Raw genomic sequence first — 23698 nt, 5'->3', positions numbered from 1 at the left:
TTCTTAGTATTTTTTGCATCTAATTTAATATTTTACCTTTTGAATTGAAATTCCTCTTGTTTTTAATTTAGTTTTTATTACCACGTGGCAGCAGCAACCTTTTCTTAAGTCTTTTCCCTCATTTTTCATGTTGAATTATTATTTTCTTTTGAATTATTTTCAAATAAGAGAAGTAAAGAGGAATATCTTTACTTATTTGGGAATTTTCAGTCAATTTATCAGTTCATAGCAAGTGTGAATGTTAAAACTGTTTTCTATAAAATGCTTCGGGAGTGTTACAAAGGATGAAATTTCCTGAAACAGATGACCATTGGTATGCCAGTATACCATTCAGACAGGCAATATTGGAAATTTAGTTGATATTGATATTGATATTAACTGAAGCCCAGGACTCTTTAACAGTTAAAAGGAGCAGAGAATGTGCTGAAAGTCAATGTTCTTACTCGAAAAGTCAACCCAAACTGGAAACATCAGTCTAAATCAAATCTTGAAGAGCATTGGAGGACAAAGACAGACAATGTTATGGTCTCCCCGACTGTCGCTGTCCAACTTCCATGTGAAACTGACAGCCAAAGGACTTTTCCGAAACCTTCAGCTGCTGTCGGGATGCAGGAAGAACACCGTGGTTTTCCAAGCAGGTCTGGATATGCCAATGTCCTTCATGGCCTCCCATCATCCAGCCATCATTTTTTAAATCCTTTCAATTCATACACCTTTCCACTCGTCAATCAATGCATGTTTCAGCCTTATCTGTTGGCCATTGCTGTGTATCACAAACCTCCATCTGTGACCCCATCCCATCCTCAATAGCTGCTTTTAGAAGATTTAGCAAAGCTGGGATTTTTCACAGTTCTACACCAACCTGCTCATCATCCATCGATCCAACCATAAATATCCATGTATCTATCTGTTTTCTCATTATCTTTCTTGTGCCCTCAGAGTGCTAGAAAATCCTCATTCTTCAGTTCTGTATCCACTGTAGACACACGTGGCTGGGTGGGGTTGAAGTGCAATGCTACCAAGCCCTAGCAAAGAGGCTAATTCTCTTTAAGATTACTCATACATCCCTGAGAACTGAGTGTTTAATGCTGCATCCTCAGTAGCCGTCCCTTTTGTGATTATTTTGTGATTATACCATTATTTTGAAATAATATATTTAAGCTACTGCAGCATCATAAGCAGGTGTACCCTAAAAACACCTGGCTGTCCTTGGTGTTTTTATTTTCCATAACACAATGAAATATTTTTCTAATGTATACTATCCACTAACCATCCTCTTCCAAATTTATAAGAGTAAGGATAAGCTTTCTTGGCCATGTTTAAGCCTAATCTTTGGTCGTGGGATAACAAGCCAAACCCTGGATCAGCCTCAAAGACCACTTCACCCTCTCACACCATCTCCTCCCCCCTCGTCCCGCTCCTCCAGTTTCCCTGGTGTTGGCAGCCATTGTTGCCTCCATCTCTCAACCACTGCGGGGGCTTTCAGTGTTGAGAATGCTGGTCACCAGAGCCAGCATGAATGTAAAAGGTTACAATAGGGCCGTCAGTTTTCTTAACAAGTGTGTACATGGTTCCGTCAAAGGGATGAATTGCCGTAGCTCCGGTCTACCTTTAGCTGTGACACCCACGCTTACAGGAGCACCAACCATGTGACACACACATACACAAGCTGGAATTAGATGCATCTGACTTTTATTTTATGGTTTGAGGGGGAATTTTGAATTTTTATTATGTGGTAGATGGAAAATAGTCCTACTTGTTGGCCACATAAAAGAGGTCAATTACAGTTATGATTGTAATTCATCCTAATGGATTTTGCAAAGACTTAGGTCTTTTAAGGTTAAATAATTGAGATGCAAGCACAATAAAAACCAACAAATTTCTTGCAACAACTACTAAACACAACAATTACAACATTTAACCAACAAAACAAAATCGGTAAAGGGAAATTGATTCACAAGGCTACATCTAGTACAGGGGTGGGCAACCTGAGGCTCCGGAGCCACATGTGGCTCTTCAAGACCGTCTGCAGTGGCTCCCTGTGGCTGTGACAAAATAATTATACGAAATAAATTACTGATTCCTTTACATTTTTATTTATCAAACGTCAGCCCATTGGCATTTGTGTTATTCAATTGTAAAAATGTGCAGCCAATATATGGCATTAAAAAGTCAACTAAAATGTGCATCATAGCTTACAAAACAAACAAAAGTCTACGGCCCAGCGCCTTAACCTCTACATTTTGTCATTTTTAAGTCTAGTTTTGAGTTTTTCTAGCTAGGCGAGCATTTGATTCCAAATCTCCTGAGATATTTCTTACAAAGTCATATTAATAAATACTCATTATGGCATATTAGTAATGTTGGTAGGCTAATTTAGACTGAGTAGGTTTAATGCTTTGTGAGAGTATTAAACTCCTTGCGATTGCTTTGGCAGCTATATTAGCTCTGTAGTCTCATCTGAGCACGAAAGAAGGCAGTGAACCAGACCTGAACATTTGAAAACATCATAGTGTAAAAAAAATATGATCCACTGCAGGCCCTTTTTGGAAAATGAGAATTCTGTTTAGCGAGCATACAGAATACAAAATGTTCACGTGTGATATTAATATGAAATTGATTATTAAAGGAATGGCTGTGAAAGAAAATAAGTGTTGATTTCAAAGCCAAGACAATCAACCAAACACCAGATAATTTTATTTGAATGCTTTTTGCTTAGTTTACAAGGAGCAAAGAAGCTAAGCAAACATTTGGACCTCAACAGCTTTACGTGGCTTCTGACTTGTGAGTATGCCAGTATGGTTAGACATGGGCTAACTCTGACGCATTCATTTTCATGTGTCTTGGCTAAATTACCCAAGACTTTGTTATCTTTTATAAAAATAATAATAAGAAATAATAATAATATTAATTATTATTATTATTGTTGTATTTATAATTGTTTATAATTATAATATATCTTTTTAAGATTGGCCACTCTGCTGTGCTGTGTAGTCCTTACTGGCCCATCTGAGCTCAGCAGCACGTGTTTGGCTGCAGCGTGTTTCCTCAGTCTGAGCTCCACAGACCCAGTTCCAGCTGCCGCCTGCCATTGCCCTGAAATGTAGGTTAGAGGCAGCTTTAGTAAGCACATGTGCATACCCACACAAGCTGCACAATGCTGTAGCTGAAGCAGGCCAGTCTTTAAGCTTTAATCTGATGTGATGGCTGCTGTTTTCCTACTGTGCATGGGTGCAGATGAGAGCATTAGAGGTTATATCTGTCGGACTGGAAGATTCTCCCCAGGCTCAGCAGATATGTGCACCAGATTTGGCTGCAGTTTTCTCTCTATTTTTTAAAACTAGGTAGAGATGTTCTCTCTGTGTAGATTATCTTTGGTCAACAACTGGAGCTGCGTCAAGAAAACTTGTGTGGAATGGAACAGTTGCTTGAAACAGTGTCAAGTCAAGTCAAGTCAATTATATATATATATATATATATATATATATATATATAGCCCAGAATTACAAATCACAGATTTGCCTCTTAGGGCTTTACCCAGACTGTACAGGGTACAACAACCTCTTTCCTTTGACCCCACACCAGCCTAAAGTCCTCAAAATACCTTTTTAACAGGGAAAAAAGAAGAAAGCTCAGGGAGAGATAGACGAGGGATCCATCTCCCAGGACGGACAGACGTCAATAGATGTCGTTGTACAGGACGGATCAAAAAGTGCGAGTTCTCTGAGAGAATACAGGCTTGTAACAAGTATTATTGGGACATCAATGTGTAAAGAATAACAGAGAGGAAGAAAAGAGGGGCCCGGTGTATCGTGTCCCCCAACACATTGGGCCTATAGCGGCATAACTAGGGGCTGATCCAAGGCCTCAGCCAGTCCTAACTATAGGCTTTGTCAAAGAGGAAAGTTCTAAGTTTACTCTTGAATAAAGAGAGGGTGTCTGCCTCCCGTACTGAGACTGGGAGATGATTCCACAGGAGAGGAGCTTGATAACTGAAGGCTCTGGCTCCCAATCTACTTTTAAGGACTTCAGGAACCACATGTAACCTAAAATTTTGGGAGCGTAGTGCTCTAGAAGGGTAATATGGCACTATGTATATATCTTTAAGATATGATGGTGATTGACCATTTAGAGCTCTGTAAGTAAGAAGAAGGATTTTGAACTCAGTTCTGGATTTTACAGGGAGCCAGTGCAGCGAAGCTAGAACAGGAGAAATATGATCTCTTTTATTGGTTCTCGTCAGTACACGAGCCGCAGCATTCTGGACCAACTGAAGAGTTTTAAGGGTTTTTTTGGAGCATCCTGACAGAAAGGAATTACAGTAATCTTAACTTGAAGTAACAAAAGCATGAACTCATTTTTCTGCAATCTTTTTGGACAGGATGTGTCTGATTGTTGCAATGTTAGCTAGGTGTTAAGAGGCAGTCCTTGAATTTTGTTTCATATGAGAGCTAAACGACAGATCCTGATCAGAGATAGCTTTGATTACGATAGATTTAGATTTAGATTTTTTTAATGTCTTTTAGGGACGCATGAATTTCAGCTAACTGATCAATTTCATCCGGCTTGATTGATATACTGTATATAATTAGATGTTGTCAGCATAAGTGTGAATTAATTTAATGTTTTCCAGTGATTTCCTAAAGGAAGCATGTAAAGTGTAAATTAAATTGGTCCGAGCACAGAGCCCTGTGGAACACCATGACTAACATTAGTGTGTACATGAACAAACTGGATCAGTCTGATAAATACTATTTAAACCAGCCCAGTGCCATTCCTCTAATGCTCCAGTCTCTGTAGTAGGATGTCATGGTCAATTGTATCAAATGCATAACTCAGATCTAGGAAGACGAGCACAGATACAAGCCCTTTGTCCGAAGCAATTAAAAGGTCATTTGTAATATTTGCAGTGCCGTTTCTGTGCTATGATGAGTTCTAAATCCTGACTGAAAGTCCTCATATAAACTATTGTATTGTAGAAAGTCACACAGCTGATTTGTGACTGCTTTCTCCAGGACCTTAGAGAGGAAGGGGACCTTATATTCATCCTTAATTAAACTCTTACTGCATGTGGCTATTAGAGCTGTTTGTGAATTGGACTTGAAATTTACCCATCACTGATTTACTGGTGAAAATACAGGCAATATTGCTCGCGCAGCTTTCCAATAATTCATTTGATGATTCCCTATCTTACCATGTGATATGGAGATCATGATATTGTGTACTGAAAGATAATCTCATGACATTGCAGGGATTGTCCTTTCTATCCACTTTACTTTTGTAGCTTGCATGCTAACAGTTTTGTTTCTCTCTCAGTCTGGGCTGAGCATCTCTGCATGACTGCATGGCAGCCTCCAGGTACAAATCATCATCTCCAACACACACACACACACACACACACACACACACACACACACACACACACACACACATGCGCACAAACCATCACACAATTCAACAAGATCACATGAGATTTGTTGTCTCAGCAGCTCCTGTGCATTATTAAGCAAATTTTTAATTATGTTTGGGAGTTCTTTAAATGTTGGTAATATGTAGGTAACACAGGGTTAATGAAAAAAATCTGAGAAATTCAACTTGCATTTTTTCCTCCTTTTTTTATTATCCCTTTAACCCCTTTTTGTATCCATCTAGTAATTGTAAGACACATTTAAAAAAAAAAAATACAAACCACATTCTCTTACAATGGTTAAAATATTAGTAGACCAGCATTTGTAATTTTGTTAAAAATGGAATTAGTTGTGATAGTCATGATTTCCATATATTTATTCTATATAATTACCATATTTACTTTGAAATCATCTCAGAAAGCGACAAAAACTACATACTTTATTGATAATTTCAGCATATTTATGATGGAATAACATTAAATATTTCATATTTACAGCAATGAATGATCAGTTATGATTTCATAGCACATAGTTCATTATAATGACATTGGCTTGATACCGATAAGCTAGCCATAAAGCACCAAATCAACCGTTTGGTTGATATAGTTTTTAAAAAATGATTATACATTCATTTCAGTTTTTTTGTGGAATCATTTAACATTATTATTTTCAGTAAGGCGTCTGACAGTATGACATGTCAAAATATTTTTACCTACCTTTCAAAATTTCACCAAAAACAGGCCAAAAGCCTGGAGTAATTTTCTTGTTTCTGATTTCCTGGTTGGAGGCTCTACCATATGGTTGAGCATGCAGTTAAAGGGTTAATATGATAACTGTTATGTTGCAAAAAAAGAAAAAAAAGAAAAGTGATCTATCATCCTGCAAGAGCATTTCTTTTTACTATGGTAACACTGGTGTGCAAAACTGGTCTGCAGTATGTTTCAGTGTTCATGAGCCTATCTGTGACTGTCAGTAGACAGTGGTATTTTCATTCACCATCTAATGGTCATATAACCAGAATGTTTTTATTCCTTATCCAATTCCATCTGAGGCATATATTTATTTAATATGTTGTCACCTCCCACCCCCTACATCTTCCACACAGTAGTTGATGAGCATTGATGAGTGTTCTGTCCTGCTAATGTTGCTGTTGGAATAGTAAACATGCATCAGATCTGAATATATTCATATATTCAGATTTTTACATGCAATAGATTGTATTTGTACAGGACAGGTCAACATGGTAAAATAGAGTAGATGGAGTGTGGGAGGGGAGGGGAAGGGAGGATAGAGGGACAGAGAAGTAACCATGACAACAATAATGGCACTAACTAAAGATGGTAGATGTGATGCTGGTAGATCAAGTCAAATGGCAGTGGTATTAACAGTGGTAATAGCAATAATAAGACTAATGATAATACTGCTAATAATGATAGTAGCAGTGGAAAAAAATAGTGTCTTTAGTAGAAACAAAATTCAACCAATACTGATGAGATAATAGGTGTCCTGACCCAACCACGATCAGTGCTGAGGATCATACACTGCAAAAAGTCAGCTCTTATAAACAAGAAAAAAATTTTCAAAAATTAGGTGTATTTTGCTTAAAAATAGCAAAATGATCTGCCAATGGAACAAGAAAATTTGGCTTGTCAAGACCAAAAACAAGTAAAAATATCTAATCTCAATGAACCCACGAATACCTTAGAATTAGTGTATTCTAACTTTTTCTTGATTCTAATGAAATACACGTGACCTATTTTCTCGATATGTTGAAAATGATTCTTTAATTAAGTAAATGCTAGAGCCATCATCTTGACATAATGGTATGCATAGGCATTATATTTCTTGAAACCAGCAAAGTCAGACTAAAAACTAGAGTACTTTTCTTGATACAGCTACAAAGATTTTTCGTTGTACGTAGAATATTATTCTTAAAATCTTGAAATAAGGCAAAAGGCGTGGAATCTTTATATCAAACAAGTGAAACAATTTAAAATAAAAACTGCTTACTAAGGAGAACTATCTTATCATAAGTATAAGTAAATAAGCATATATCCCCTAGATCTAAGATAATTCATCTTACTTAGATTTCAGTTTTTACAGTGTAATAGTAGTGATAGATAGTTGGGTAATCCTAGCAGTTCCATGACCGTGGAGAGCGAAGGTTGGTTTCTCACTGGATTTGTCATCTATAAGGGTTAAGAAATTCATGCGTCTATAAGGGTTAAATAAGAAATTGAGCCGGGGTGCCCCTCAAACATTTTTGAGAGCCCTTAATCCAAAATGGCTACCGTCAGCCGAGCTGGAAATTATCTTTTAAATGGTTTGGACCACAGTACTGCATAATACATGGTTTCTGAGACTATTTGGGTCAAGAAATTCATAAATGATGTAAATTTATTGATTTGATCTATTTTTGACCTTTTGACCCAAATTCAAGACGGCCGCCAATTTTTAGCTCTTTAAATGTCCATTTTTCAAAATCGTCATAGAGCCTTAATATTAGGCTCAAATGAAAGCTCTGCTAATACTGAGTTCAATTATGGATAGTAAAATTACAACTTACATTGAGATCATCAGATGTCTGGGGTGGAACCAATGAAAGAAGGGAGACAGAGAAGATTCTGTAGTTTGGAGTTATTTTTTATTAACAAACATTGTGTTGAACATTAACTTAAAAAGACTCTCCATCTGAATCTGTTGAATCTCCATATTGACTCCTCTCATCATCACTGCTACTCTCATCTGAACAGTCATGAGTAACTGCTATAGATGACCCAACTAAGAATAGAGTCCAGCATAACCACCACAGCACTCATGGCAACAGTCTCACCCAACCATGATCCATGATGGAGATGGTGGTAGTAGTGGGTCGCTAGCAGGGCCGCAGCCAGACCACGCTCTATGATGATGGTGATAGTGGGAGTGGGAGTCTGGCAGGAGCACAGCAGCAAGAAGAGGTAAAGCCAGGAATATGTATTAATGGGACACAAATGTGTAAAGATGAAGAGAGGAAAGGAGAGACCCAGTGTATCATGTCCCCCGACAAATTAGGCCTATAAATATAAACTATAGGCTTTATCAAAAAGGACCGTTTTAAGTTTCCTCTGAGAAAAAGAGAGAGGGTGTCTGCTTCCTGGACTAAAACTAGGAGATGGTTCCACAGGAGGAGAGTTTAATAACTGAAGGCTGTGATGAATCTCAACCTTTAGTGTTCACAGTGGGATCTATTAAGCTGTAGGTTGGTTTCAATTATGTTCGACCTTTCTTGTTTTTCCACCTCACGTGTGAATCACAGCTCTGGTTGAACAAAAAGACTGGTACAGAACAGCTTCTTCTTCTGCCAGTAGGGTAATTCTCATGAAGCCAGTCTAATTTATGTCTGTGAAGATTATAAGGACATACGTTATTAAACTAAATATATTTCACTTTTATATGAATGAACAATATAGCCATAATGAGGCACAATTCATTGTTTTGTGTTAAAATAATATTTTCTATATTTTTAAACATATATTTGATTCACAAAATTCATTTCCGTAATGTGTCCAGATAAAAATGTCATGGTTTTCCCCCACACTTATATACAATAAATATTTAATAAACTTTCTAAAAATGATATACATTTGACAGCATATAATCAAACATAATGGTTTTTAACAATGTATAAAGAACAAAATCTGAATGAAAATTGATGAGAAAAAATGGTTAAATGTTACGGTAATGATAGAATCGTTTGAATTAAAAAATGTGTATATTTATTAAAATACATTTTGGTGATACCAGCTACCATTGAGCATATTTAAGTGCTTGCCAAAGAAAAAAACATTTTGTTTTTTTATTTAAAAATGTGTTGTGGTAATGCATTTTTTGCTCACAGTGTCTCTAAAAATGTCAGAAAATACCTTAAAAAATGTACATAGATTATAAATTCTTATTTAACAGTGACTTTAGATTGTATATGTCATAAAGGGTCAAAGAAAATATGTATTCAATGCTCTTGGAGTTTTGCTATGAGCTGTACCATGTTGAATCACCCAGTAGGTGGCAGTGTCTTTTAAGGAAGTCACTACCAGCCTCAGTACCAGGCTTGAGCAGCATAGTAGACCAGTATGAGTCCACTATCAATTGTAATACATTTTAAATGTAAATGTAATGGGTCCTTAATAAGGACAAAACACAAAATGATTCTGTCCTTTGAAATGTGACAGTTTCAGCAATTTTAGCAAATCAGTGCACATGGACTAGAGGCAAGGAGGGCAGGAGTACAGAGGAGGAGACTGAATGGATGAGTGTTGATCTCTCTGTCCCTCTCTCTAATAGCTTTGTCTCTGGTTATGGACTTCTTAATGCACACCCAGGGCCCATCTCACATGCGCACACACACACACACACACACACACACACTCACGCTTACCACACAATCCTGTAATGCATCTGCCTCAGCTGGGAACAGTCAGTAGGGCGTATACTCATTCACCATATGAGAGCAAATGTAGTGAGTGTGTGTGGGCAGGATTATTAGGTTTTCTGTGTTTGGGTGTTTTGGTGTCAAGTCCAAATTTTCTTTTACACACATGTAATTAGGACTGTGTGTGGGGGGCAGTGTGTGGACATCATGTTGAATGTTGTACCTGCCAACCAAACGCTAAGAGGACGCCATTGTCTTGCAGTGGAGAAAAACAAGCCCTGGGAGGCGCCAGCAAGACCCATAAACACTAACAGCAGCTCCCAGGTAGCAGCACCTGCAAGAGGAAACAACCAGAGAAAGCAACATCAACCTCCAGCTGAACCGGTATGTCCTCTTCTCTTTTATGCTTGAGCTTTAAGATGTAATTTCAGCTCAGTCACGGGTGAGACACAACATGAGAGACCATGACTGAGCTGGATTCTACTGATGAAGGGAAGTATAAAGTGTGACAAGTAGGCTACATTTAACCCATAAGAACCCATGGTGGCACCCGTGTAACACTTTAAATCTTCTAGAATCTCCCATATTCAGCTTTATGTTTCATCTTAACTCATTAAATCCCTAAGCGACACATACTCAACACCCTGCTGTGGTGGTCATGTGACTGTGACAAGAAGTGACTTCTCCAACATGTGGCTGTGACTGGGAACAGAAATGTGAAAAAGTAGCTCATTTCAAAAAGCTTATTTTTTTGTTTCGAGGCTAAGTTTAAACCCATTTAACAATTCTAATCCTGTATTGCATTTAACTTGTTCTGACCATATTTCCTGAACAAGTGAAAGTCACAATTATGATATATGTTATGGAGATGCAATCAAAAAGGCAAATGGTTATTTGTTTTTATTTATTATTAATTTATTATTATTTTGTTACTTAAAAACAAATCTGAAAAATATTTTGTTGTTAAACACCACTATTAATGTCACAATTTTGATAAATGTTGTGGAGATGCAAAGAAAAAGGCAAATTTGTGTTTCTGTAAGCAGAAAATGTGAATAGCTTTTTTTATTTTAAAATAAGAGGTATTATAAACATAAACACCATAAACACCCAATGTGACACATATGTCACATCACAGGTCTTTGACATTTAGGGGTAGAATTTTTTTTAAAACATCATAAATGTGTTCTATGTGGTCCACTTGGTCTGTGGTATATCCCCCATAATTTTCCTTTAAGGGTAACCGTGTCTTGGTTCTTATGGGTTAAAGATCCTGGTCTTCCGGCTCAACACTGCCACTGCTACTCCTAACTATCATTTTTAACTGAAGTTGAATTAATCAATCAATGAGCCACAGAGCAAAATGTTATCATATATAGAATTTTAATAAAATGGCTAATTTCTCTTTATATTTATCTCTTGACTATATTTTCTTCTTCTCATGTTAGCAAACAAGTTATGAAGACTTTTCCACAAAATGTTGTCCAGATTTTTTTTAAAGATTCTACTGTCTGCTCGTGTGTGGACATTATAAAGAGTTGTAATTTTACTCATGTTACATATTGAATTCATATTTTTCCCTAAAAGCCCTGTGATTAGTGTCTTTATTAACCCTTTGTTGCACAACATATTGACCCCCCTTCTAATGCACAACATGGGTCAAAAATGACCCACATTCATTTCCCATGTTATTTAATGCTGCTGTGTGTTTCTGTGCTCTATCTTTTGATATCAACTTAGTTTATGATTGAATATTCCAAGTTTTCTTTAAAAATCTTGTTTTTGATAACAACAGATTATTATTTCCATTTTGCTTCTCATACTTTATGAAGAAAAAAAAGGTTTTGTATTATTACATAGCTAACTACTTGGCTAAGTAGCTTGCTAAGCTAACTACTTAGCCAAGAAGTTAACTAAGTAGTTAGCTTAGCAAGCTACTTAGCTAACTACTTAGCCAAGAAGTTAACTAAGTAGTTAGCTTAGCAAGCTACTTAGCTAACTACTTAGCCAAGAAGTTAGCTAAGGAGTTAGCTTAGCAAGATACTTAGCTAAATACTTAGCCAAGAAGTTAGCTAAGTAGTTAGCCAAGCAAGCTACTTAGCTAAAACATGGATATGGGTCATTTTTGACCCTTGTTGTGCATTAGAAGAGTTGTGACACAAAAAGGGATTTTATTAAAAAAGTGAATAAAGGAAAACATAAAATTAGGATGTATGATGATCAAAAACAAACTAATTGAGGAAAACCTGGAATACTGAGCGATGAAAATTATTTATTGCAAAGATATAGAACAAAAAACTCTGTCGGGTCACTTTAGACCGATGTTGTGCATCAAAGTGTTAAAGAGGGTATCTGGTATTTGTTCATTGCTAGGTTTCAGATGTGGGGAATACTAATCCAACAGTGACAGCAGTTCCCCCGGTGGCTACTACTGATACCAGCAAAACTGGGTCAGGCACCACTGGAGCCTCTGGTCTTGGGTTCAGAGCAAAAACCGGGTCAAGGCTAACCTCCAAAACAGGATCCCGTCTACAGAATGCATCCAAGCCTGGCGCAACCGTCTCAGACCGGATGGTCACCACTAAACAGAACCAGAGCAAAGAGCAGGCGGAGAAGAAGAACCAGGCCATCAACCAGCTCAGGAAGCTGCTCGTCCAGGGGAACAGGAGAGTGGAGGCTCTGGCTACAGTCATACAACATCTCTTCATTGAGGTACTTCACTTATTTCTATCATTACGAGAGTTGGATCCATGGTGACGCCGAGGTTTCGGACAGAGGGGGAGGGGGTAACTGTGTTGACTGAGAAGTCCTGGGAAGATGGGAGGGAAGATTTGTGGCCAATGACGATGATTTCTGATTTGTTGCAGTTGAGTTTGAGAAAGTTGCTGTTCATCCAGGTTTTTATGTCAGTGAGGCAGTTTGTGATGGTGAACAGAATGGCAGGAGTGATGCTTTTTGTGGAGAGGTAGAGTTGGGTATCATCTGCGTAAACTAACTTTGGTTCATTGAAGCAGCTACAGTTGGGATGGGTCCCTTTCTTCTGTCGTATCACCACAAAACAGATAAGGTGAATGTGTTTGAAAATGTAAATACAATATGGTAAGTGCAGCATCAATGGGGGGAATGACTCAATGACTGCACACCATCCTTACCCTTTGGCAAATTAGAGCAAAGCATCCACAGTATAATTAAAGCGTCTCTCACAGTTGTTGGTGATGTAGCAGTGTTGTTTTTAAGATGCTGTTTCAGGTGCTTGTAGAGGAGGAGTGGCATAATTGCTGTTTTTAGTGGGAAGGGTTGAGGCTTGTCTGAGTCCATGAACAACAATGCTGCTGCTGTGTGACACTGATTTGCTGATGGATTGGTGAATGTGTGTGTGAGTGTGAGATGGTTGCTCTTCATTTCTTTGAGATGTTGATGTCTTTAGACAAATAGAAAAATAAATACACACATTATGAGAAGATTTCATTCCTCAGCCATAGTCACATAGTCACTACAATTTAACTTGATGTGTAACATCCTTCATCAGACCGGTTTTACTGTGTGTGATTGTGTGTGTGTGTGTGTGTGTATATAATCCTTTAAATGTCATGAATCTGGCTACCACTTCATGTATTCTGCCATGAGGTCCCGCCATTAGTCCGGTGTCATTGTGACTTCAGCGCAGTTGGATTGATGATGAATTAACACACACACACACACACACACACACACACACACACACACACAACAAACAGGCTCACACACAAAATTATTCATTGTATAGGCTTGCTTTTAGCTTTTTCTTAATCCATCAAAGTTAGCAAAGCACATTCAACACATTCTACAACACAGTGCCTCTCACCCTGGGCAACTCTGGAAAAGGTGAGAGACCAGCTCCTCTCCAGGAGTTTGGTTCCTGAACCAAAATGTATCTAGCTAAACATTATTATAGGAAAAGTCTTTACATACACTTTATAATATTCATTTCACTCTCACACACACTGTGAGACAGGCAGACAAACACGCACACTTGTAGCCACGTGGCCCAGCACACGCGTGAACCCTGATGAACGTACAAAAGTTCACAGCTGCATTCCTATAAAGAACATTATGTAAATGACCATAAAATGTGCTTCAAACACAAACACCAACACACACATAAAACCAGCCGCTTTACAACAGGAGTCACAGGAGACACCCCAAACCACACACACACACACACACACACACACACACACACATTCTTGTACTTCTATGTTTGTGAGGGCCCTCATTGGAATAGTGAATTCCCTAGCAAGGTGATAATAGTTTTGAATTTTTCATTAGTTTTGTTTTTAAGTGGGTTGTGAGTTTTTGTTTAGTTTTAGAGTAATATGAGTTTGCTATAGTTTTAGTTTAGTATTTATTTTTTGAAATGCTTTAGTTTTAGTTTAGTTTTTATTTGTTTTAGTTTTCTGTAATGTGGTATTTGTTGGGTGGGAGATTAAAAGAGGTCACAGTAAAATTTGCCTTTATTTCCTTTGTCTTATCCATCTTCATTATGAATGAAAAAAGTTGACAAAGACGAAAATGAAAAACAACATTTTCACTAGAATTTTAGTTAATTTTGTAACCACGCGATACAGTTTCAGTTAATTATAATTTTTTAAAACTCTCATTTTTATTTTTGTCGAAAATGTTTTTTCAATTCTAGTTTTCGTTATTTTCGTTTCGTTAACTATAATAACCTTGTTCCTTAGCCCCTTACTCTAACACACAGCTGATAATTATAAAGTACATAAACCTATGGAACATGCATGCACACACACATGCACACACTCTTGTCCTCAGTGTGTGTATGAAGCACAGACTTGCCTGCAGGTCTCTTTCTGAGGTAAAGTAGCTCTTTATCAGTTCAATAACATGTTATCAGCAGTTACAACTCTGCAAATGTAAGTGTGTGTATGTTCTTCTTACCTGTTACATAACTTTCAGCACTGGTATTTTAAATTGGGGCCTGATTAGAAATGGTTTTTGTGTTTGAGGATATAATGATCTATTTCTGTGACACTTAACTAGATAATGCAACAAATCAGGCCAGGGGAATAAAGTGGGGACTCAATGGCTTCTTCCCACATTTCAAGTTTTGTGACTGTATGTAGCATGTCGTGAAAATATTGCATTGACAGATGTGTCCACAGACAGACAACCCAACAGACATGTAAACACTTTACAAAGTACTCCTAACCCCTTGTGTTAGTTCTACACTATAAAAAAGAAACTGTTTTTATGGTAAAAACCGGCAGCTATGGTTTTTCTAATATTACGGTGAAAGGATATTAGCACTGTTGATTTCACGTTTAAGATTGACATTTTATTCCATATTTTGCTGTAAAAAATTTTAAAATTCCATCAAAAGAAACGCTGTTCTGCCATGTAATTGACAAGAAAATACTTAATGCCACAAATAATAAAAAAATAAAATAAAATAAATGCCACATAAATTAAAGATTTTACAATTAAATATTAGTATATTTTTCTTAGAGATATGGTGTTTAGTACATTTAACAGCTAAAAAAAGTATTTTTACAAAACATAAATGCAAAAATTACAGTGATGGCTTGTATATATATTACAGTATACTGTATATAGTGGAGTATGTATTTTTTTTTTAAACACTGTAAAAAAAACACTGTTCTGGCTGATATATACATTCACGATGTTTCATTGTTACTGAAACTGAATTAACCCATTTATCATTTTACTGTCTTTTACTGTCATGGTTTAGCAGTTTTTCACCGTAAAATCTACAGACATTTTTTACAGTGTAACTACAGTAGGTGTCTGCATGCAGGACCATATTTTTCCATGATACCACACAGAAAGACTCACAAGGGAAAATGATAGCAGCCCCATGCTGTCCCAGCTGAGAGAGAGCTTTCAGGAGCCTGGAGCCGTTCTGACTGGGTTATTGATTAGATGATGGCCTGGTGGAAAGTGGAGTGATAGAAGGGAGGGAGGAGTTGAGGAATGCAGCAGCTGCCTTTAAAGCCCTGGAGCTCTTAGGCATGAGTGTGTGAGATAATGTGTGTTCTTATCTAATGCTTAAGATACCAATGCTGTCTAATGTGTGATAGAGGTGACTGGTGAATGTAACCTGCACACTCCATGCAGAGCTGCTCTCCTTTAGGCTGGCTGTGGGTGGTGCTGGCTCTGTTTGCTTTAGTGAAAGGGACTGTTTAGTGGGCTTAACTGAAAAACCATGCAGGTGTAATATTTTCAGTAAGACTTTTTCATCTATTTTGTACATTTTGGGTTTTTATTTTTATGGCAACAATAAATGTAAATAACCCAAAAAGAGAGTGTAAACAAATTCTCTTTGTGAGTGTCAGTATGGTTTTGAAGTGTACTTTGAGATTTTAAAAAATGTTAAAAAACAGGAAGGGAGAAAGTATTACCCATTTAAGAACATGTTTTTTTAGTGCTGAAAAACTTTCATTTGTACTAGTTGTAAAGAAAATGTCCCTGTAAACTGTGTAAAACAATGTATTTGACTGCAAAACATTAAATTGACAGACATACACTGTAAAAGATGTCTGTAGATTTTTCGGTGAAAAACTGCTAAACCATGACAGTAAAAGACGTAAAATGATAAATGGGTTAATTCAGTTTCAGTAACAATGAAACACTTCAAATGTATATATCAGCCAAAACAGTATTTTTTACAGTTGTGTTTTTTGAAAAATACATTACTCCACTGTAAAAAACACTGTGATATGTATTTAATGTATTATATACACAAGCCATCACTGTAATTTTTGCATTTATTTTCTGTAAAAAATATTTTTTTCACTGTTAAATATACTAAACAAGTATTTTCTTGTCAATTATCATGGCAGAACATTGTTTCTTTTGATAGAAAAACCTTTTATTTATACAGTAAAAAAAAAAAAAGTGAAATCAACAGTGCCAATATCTTTTTACCGTAATATAAAAAAAAGTTGCACAGTAATTATTAGGGTAAAGTTCTGGCAACCACAGCTGCTGGTTTTTTACCGTAAAAACAACACTTACTTTACAGAGTACAAAGAAGTAGAAAGTTTGAAAGGGTATGAGTAAAGTTTAAGAGAGGCATGAGTTACATGCAGACACACCAGTTTTGACTGATAGGAAACAAGAGAAAGGGAGATAAAGATAAGAAAGGAAGGTGGTGCAGAAATAACTCACATTCCTCCATTATACAGTATCCAGTGGAGGAGGAGAAACAGATGGTAGGAGGAGGGAGGACTGTGTGGTGAACAGGTAGAGAGTGGGAGGAGTGGAGGGGCAGAGTCTGTCAGAGAGAGGGAGCATCTCATTCAGTTGGAGAGAGAGAGAGAGAGAGAGAGAGAGAGAGAGAGAGAGAGAGAGAGAGAGAGAGAGAGAGCTTGTGTTGTCCACCGGTGACAGAGGGAGAGAATCAGTGAGAGAGAGAAAGGAAAGAAGGACTGAAGACATGTTTTGAAGGGTGTGTGCGTGTGTGTGTGTGTGTGTGTGTGTGTGTATGTGTCTTTGTTGACTGAGATATGGGCTCCGAGACCAGCAAAGCCCATGCCAAGCCCAACAAGGCCCCCCCTGATCGCAGCAAGAAGAAACGCAAGGTGTGTGTTTACAGCTGTAGATGAGCTTCTGCTTTACATTGTCTGCTCTGCTCTTTTCTTAGCTCTGTCACTCTGGGACTAACTCTCTGGAAAAGTCATTTTACAATCGGTGATTTTACAGGAATCTAGCTGTTGTGTGCGTGTGTGTGTGTGTGTGTGTGTGTGTGTGATGTGGTTTCCACCTAGTTTGACACATTGAGCCAATAAGCTGTTTCTTTTCAGTCTAAACTGTAAATTTGGATGCTGAATGCCATGGAGATGTTATGAAATATTACACCACGGTCACAGCAGGGCTTGTTTTATGAAGACACTTTTCAAGACTATACAAGCTTATTAATAACATTTTCTTTCTTTCTTTCTTTCTTTCTTTCTTTCTTTCTTTCTTTCTGTCTGTCTGTCTGTCTGTCTGTCTGTCTGTCTCTGTCTTTTTCTTTCTTTCTTTCTTTCTTTCTGTCTGTCTGTCTGTCTGTCTTTCTTTTTCTTTCTTTCTTTCTTTCTTTCTTCCTTCCTTCCGTCTGCTCTTTCACTTTTCTGCCCACTCAAACAACAGATGGACTTAATGCGCGTGTGTGTGTGTGGTTTGGGGTGTCTCCTGTGACTCCTGTTGTAAAGCGGCTGGTTTTATGTGTGTGTTGGTGTTTGTGTTTGAAGCACATTTTATGGTCATTTATATAATGTTCTTTATAGGAATGCAGCTGTGAACTTTTGTACGTTCATCAGGGTTCACGCGTGTGCTGGGCCACGTGGCTACAAGTGTGCGTGTTTGTCTGCCTGTCTCACAGTGTGTGTGAGAGTGAAATGAATATTATAAAGTGTATGTAAAGACTTTTCCTATAATAATTATTTATAGTGTGATATTACAGGATGTTTTTGTATTTATTCTTAATCGAGATAACTTTTTACAGCTGCTCAGTTTTGAGCAGAACAAGAACGTTTTTTTTTCAACGGTGTATTTCTATCCGTGATGGATGTTATCTTCTCAGTTGTTTCAAGAAATGATAGGATAAGAAAGAGATAGGATAGGTTCTAATATCGTGACACTGTTAAAATAATCGCCTATGTCATTTTTTGTCAAAATAGTTTTTTTGCCTAAATCATTTCCTCATGACGGCTACCTATGGTAAAATCACCTCCATCCTCAGTTGATCCGATCATGTGATTTTACCCCTTTAAGATAATGGCCTATGTCAAGTGTGTGACTTAAGCTGATTTATTATTCTTAAGTCAAATAAAATGTGACTTATGCAATTTTTTGAACATACCTTTGTGACTTAAGCAAGATATGGTAACACTTTATTTTGAAGGTGTCTACATAAGAGTGACATGAGCGTGTCATAAACATGACATGGGATGTGTCATGAACATTAATGACACTTTGAAGTAACATTAATTACTTAATTAATGCTCATGATACTTGTCATGTCATGTTTCTGACAGGCTTGTGTGACACCTTCAAAATAAAGTGTTACCATATCTTGCTTAAGTCACAAAGGCATGTTCAAAAAATTGCCTAAGTCATTTATGTTACATACTTTACACACAGTGTTATTACTATGCCAATAGCCATCCTTTGTTACATCCTTTTGAGTGAAATGATCAATAAATGTCATATGTTACACTTTTGGTGAAGTTTTTTATGTTTCCTGCAATACTTGAAAAAATGAGTTAGGCGATTATTTTAACAGGGTGACGATATTTGGGAAACCACAAGCACTTTTATCTGTATTATGTCACCTCTGTGGCCGGGAAGGAACCGGAGCTGCTACCAGCTAGATACATTTTGGCTCAGCTCTACACACAGCACTGGTTCAGGAACCAAACTCCTGGAGAGGAGCTGGTCTCTCACCTTTTCCACAGTTGCCCAGGGTGAGAGGCACTGTGTTGTACTTCTCCTTGAGGAGTGACAGGGTCGCCTCAATGTGCCTGCGGGTTCTGGAGAGGAAATCTCCGACTGTTGTCTCTGCCAGTACCTTTTCTACCTTCTTGGAGTCTCTCTTTGGCATCCTGGCAGGGTGCAGCCTGGGGACTCAATAGCAAGGTTATAATAGTTTTAGATTTTTCATTAGTTTTAGTTTTAATTTCGTTGTCAATTTTAGTTTTCAAATTCGGTTAGTTTTAATTCGTTTTTTAAGAGTGAGTTTGCTAGTTTTAATTAGTTTTTATTTTTTGGAAAATGCTTCGTTTTATTTTTATTTTTATTAGTTTTAGTTTTATTGTAATGGGGTATTTGTTGGGTGCCAGATTCAATAAGGTCACAATAAATGTTCGTTTATTTCCTTTGTCTGATCCATCTCAGCCCCAATAAGGTTATTAAGTCGTAAAACCAGAGAGATGAAATAGATTTCATATGAACCAAAAAGGTTTACGTATGAAAAAAGTTGACAAAGACGAAAACAAAGGACATTTTCACTATAATTTAGTTTTAGTTAGTTTTGTAACCACAAAATACAGTTTCAGTTAAGATAAGACATACTTTATTCATCCCAGCAGAGAAATGTAGGCGTTCCAGCAGCCAACATACAACACAACACATGTATACATACATATTCCACCTATACAAAACATGAGCCCACAATACATAGCCTAGGATATAAAAAGTGGAATGGCTGGTCCATGTGCATTAGTAGCTGTTACTCATAGATAACAGTTACAGCAAGTGTTCAAATACACAGGTATGTAAATAAACAGGTGTGCAAATATACATAGTTATCGTTTTTTAAAAACTCTTGTTTTTGTTTTTATTTCAGTTAACGAAAAAAAAATTTCAATTCGAGTTATTGTTATTTTGTTAGTTTTCGTTCACTATAATAACCTTGCTCTATAGTTCTTGTGGGGGACTTCAGCGCTCACATGGGCGATGATGAGAGACTTGGAGGGGAATGAGGAGAACAGTCTGTTCTGAACCCAGGGCTGATTGTTGTTGGACTACTGTGCTAGTCACTGATTGGTCATTACAAACACCATGCTAGAGCACAAGGTGGTGTATGTGGTACCAGGACACCTTAGGTCAAAGGTTGATGATCGATTTTGTAGTTATATTTATCAATTTCTGCTCATAGATGGCTTTGTATTAAGTCTCTTTATCTTCTCTTCTGTGCAGCATGAGGAAGCCTTGAAGCAGAAGGAGAGGTTGTCGCGGGAACTGGCAAACCTTCGAAATGAACTGGGTAAGTGACACCTCAGAGGTCATCAAGTGCAAATTCAGATATTCTCCCTTCCTTACTCTCCTCCTCTGTTATTTCTGTTGTAGTTTTTTATGTGCATGAGACTGCTACATTACACATAAGCTTCAATGAGTTGTTGGGATTTCAATTTTGAGACATTAGTTTAATTACTATAAACAGGTTAAACAACTAAAAAATAACAGTCTGTAACAATCTCCACAATACATTAGATACTGTCTGTGCCACTGGGCTGGATTTGAAATTAAATTGTGTTTGTTGCATTACAACACAAATAGAAGTAGCTTTATGGCACAAGAGATTGAACAGGTTTAGACATTCAGTCTGTAGTGTGTTCAGCTGTTGCCTGACATTCTCTTTCTGTTGTGAAGCTTGAAGAAGAGCTTTGTTATTCCAGCTTGTTACATACATGACAACCCTGTTTAAATCTGAACACATTTTTTTTCTTTTATTGTGCAATAATACAATACAGTGACATAGACAGACAGGGAGTGAATATTAAACAACGACAATAATGGTACCCCTGTGTGTGTGTGTGTGTGTGTGTGTGTGTGTGTGTGTGTGTGTGTGTGTGTGTGCGTGCGTGCGTGCGTGCGTGCGTGTTTCAGTTATAGATCTAGCAGTTAAGTATTAATATATGATAATAAATATTATGTGTCATTATTAGGGAGTGAAAGCGATACTACTAAAATGTAAATTATATATATATATATATATATATATATATATATATATATATATAATATTTAGCATGCATGAGTAACAATAATACTAATAATGATAATTACAGGAGAGAGGAGAAAAGTAAGACCAAAATATAAATAAATAAATAAAATAAAAAAACTGAACTCATTTTAATACAAAGCTAAGTTTCTTTAACTGTCATGGTACACAAAGTTCACAGCTCAGTATATACCTCGAGTTTTGGGGTCGAGGTTGGTTCATTTTCGGTTTTGTCTGGAAAATAAAAAATAAAATAATATTCTTTCCATGTACTTTTTTAAAATGTAACATCCAACATGAGCTTATTTGCTAGCCTGAGTCGATACCATAACTCTTAGTGTAACAGGCACTCAAATAGCAGCATATTGCCAAAAAGAAAAATATATAACAAAAAGGAATGTAATTGTAATGCTCCATCATAAGACTCTGACCTGTTGATAATCCCTAAATTGCAGTTTATGCTAAATTATACAGGGCAGGCACAGCAGACTGCACACATAAAGGCCCAGTGTAGCGGCTCCCAAGCACTCTGAGCAGCTTTAATGTCCTAAGATATACAATGTAAAAAAACGGTAGAACTTTTTTTAATATTACGGTAAAAATATATTGCCACTGTTGATTTCACGTTTAAGATTGCCATTTTATTCCATTTTTTACTATATAAATAAAAGGTTTTTCCATCAAAAGAAACACTGTTTTGCCATATAATTGACAAGAAAATACTTTATAAATGAAGCATGAATTAAAGATTTTACCATAAAATATTACAGTATTTTTGTTAGAGATATGGTGTTTAGTACATTTAACAGTGAGAAAAAGTACTTTTTGCAAAAGATAAATGCAAAAATTACAGTGGTGGCTTGTATATATATTACATTAAATACATAGTGTATTTTACAGTGGAGTAATGTATTTTTCAAAAAACAAAACTGTAAAAAACATTGTTTTGGCTGATATATACATTTACGGTGTTTCATTCAAACTGAATTAACCCATTCATCATTTTATGGTCTTTTACCGTCATGGTTTAGCAGTTCTACATACTTTTTTTACAGTGTGCAGTTTGAGGGTGTTGCATACACACAGCGATAAACACTCTATAGCATTAGTTATTACTTTGCCACAGTGAGAATCTGCAGTGAGAGTCTGTCTATACATGGTGGGGAGAAAGACTCACCTGCATGTTTTTGTGTGTAACAGCTGGTGCGCTGCCAAAGCCTTCCAGCTAAAACTAATTGCACATGGCTTTGCTCTCCATGTACAAAACAAACCCTTCATATGAAGTCATATCTGGTTGTAAGGAGGACTTTCTACAACGTAAAAGCATTAAAACCATTTGAAAGTCCTCTAAAACATCTGACCAGGCCCAATTAAGCTTGGTGGCAGGATACTTTAAACTTTCAGACAGTAGTGTAGATATAATTTTTAAATGTTTTAGTGTTTTTTGTGCTATTTTTTAAAATAAATTAAGCAACTTTAAGAGCCACCAGCTTAACAGTGTGAGTATAAACAGCATCACACGAAGACCTCCGTTAATTCCACACAACCTACCCCTGCATTATAGAACCATCCAAAGTAATGGATGCAAGTAATAACTAATAACAAGATATAATACATTCACATTATGGAGAATGTCACCTGGCATTGCTGGGGAATTTACAGGAAATTATTAGGAAACCGTTTTCATGTGTGTATGTGTGTGTGTGTGTGTGTGTGTGTGTGTGTGTGTGTGTGTGTGTGTGTGTGTGTGTGTGTGTGTGTTACTCTGTCGTTCCACAGCGTCTGGTAGTCTGCCATTTAACTGTCATTAAGACAGTTAAAAACAATGTGACAATGTTAACAAAGAAATAAGACAAAACAGATTTATAGATATACAATATCTATACAATATATTCTATAAGTGATTTACTATATAAACTGTATGTATACTGAACATAATAATACAATTCATAATCTTCAACAAGAGCGTGTCTTCACATATGTGTTCCAAGGTTATTATAGTTAACGAAAAATAACGAAATAACGAAAACTAGAATTGAATTTTTTTTTTTTCATTAACCGAAATAAAAAAAAAAGAGAGTTTTTATTAAAAACGATAACTAACTGAAACTGTATTTTGTTGTTACGAAACTAACTAAAACTAATTCAAATTATAGTGAAAATGTCCTTCGTTTTCATCTTTGTCAACTTTTTTCATACGTAAATCTTTTTGGTTGATAGGAAATCTATTTCATCTATCTGGTTTTATGACTTAATAAACTTATTGGGGCTGAGATGGATCAGACAAAGGAAATAAAGGAAACATTTATTGTGCCCTTTTCGAATCTCACACTCAACAAATACCCCATTACAAAAAAACTAAAACTAACACTA

The 23698-nt window shown here is 36.7% G+C and overlaps 1 protein-coding gene across 1 annotated transcript in view; it reads left to right on the top strand.

Moving 5' to 3' along the window:
• LOC131973151 (microtubule-associated tumor suppressor 1 homolog) overlaps positions 1-23698 on the top strand; it is an 82141-nt gene that overhangs the window by 37751 nt on the left and 20692 nt on the right. The window contains exons 8-10 of the mRNA XM_059335030.1: positions 10082-10203; positions 12193-12531; positions 20521-20587. Coding sequence (XP_059191013.1) covers positions 10082-10203; positions 12193-12531; positions 20521-20587 — 528 coding nt within the window. The remainder of the gene's footprint in view (positions 1-10081; positions 10204-12192; positions 12532-20520; positions 20588-23698) is intronic.

This window comes from Centropristis striata, chromosome 1, assembly GCF_030273125.1.
Source record: "Centropristis striata isolate RG_2023a ecotype Rhode Island chromosome 1, C.striata_1.0, whole genome shotgun sequence".
Lineage (NCBI taxonomy): Eukaryota > Metazoa > Chordata > Actinopteri > Perciformes > Serranidae > Centropristis > Centropristis striata.
This window is presented reverse-complemented; position numbering and strand designations above follow the sequence as displayed.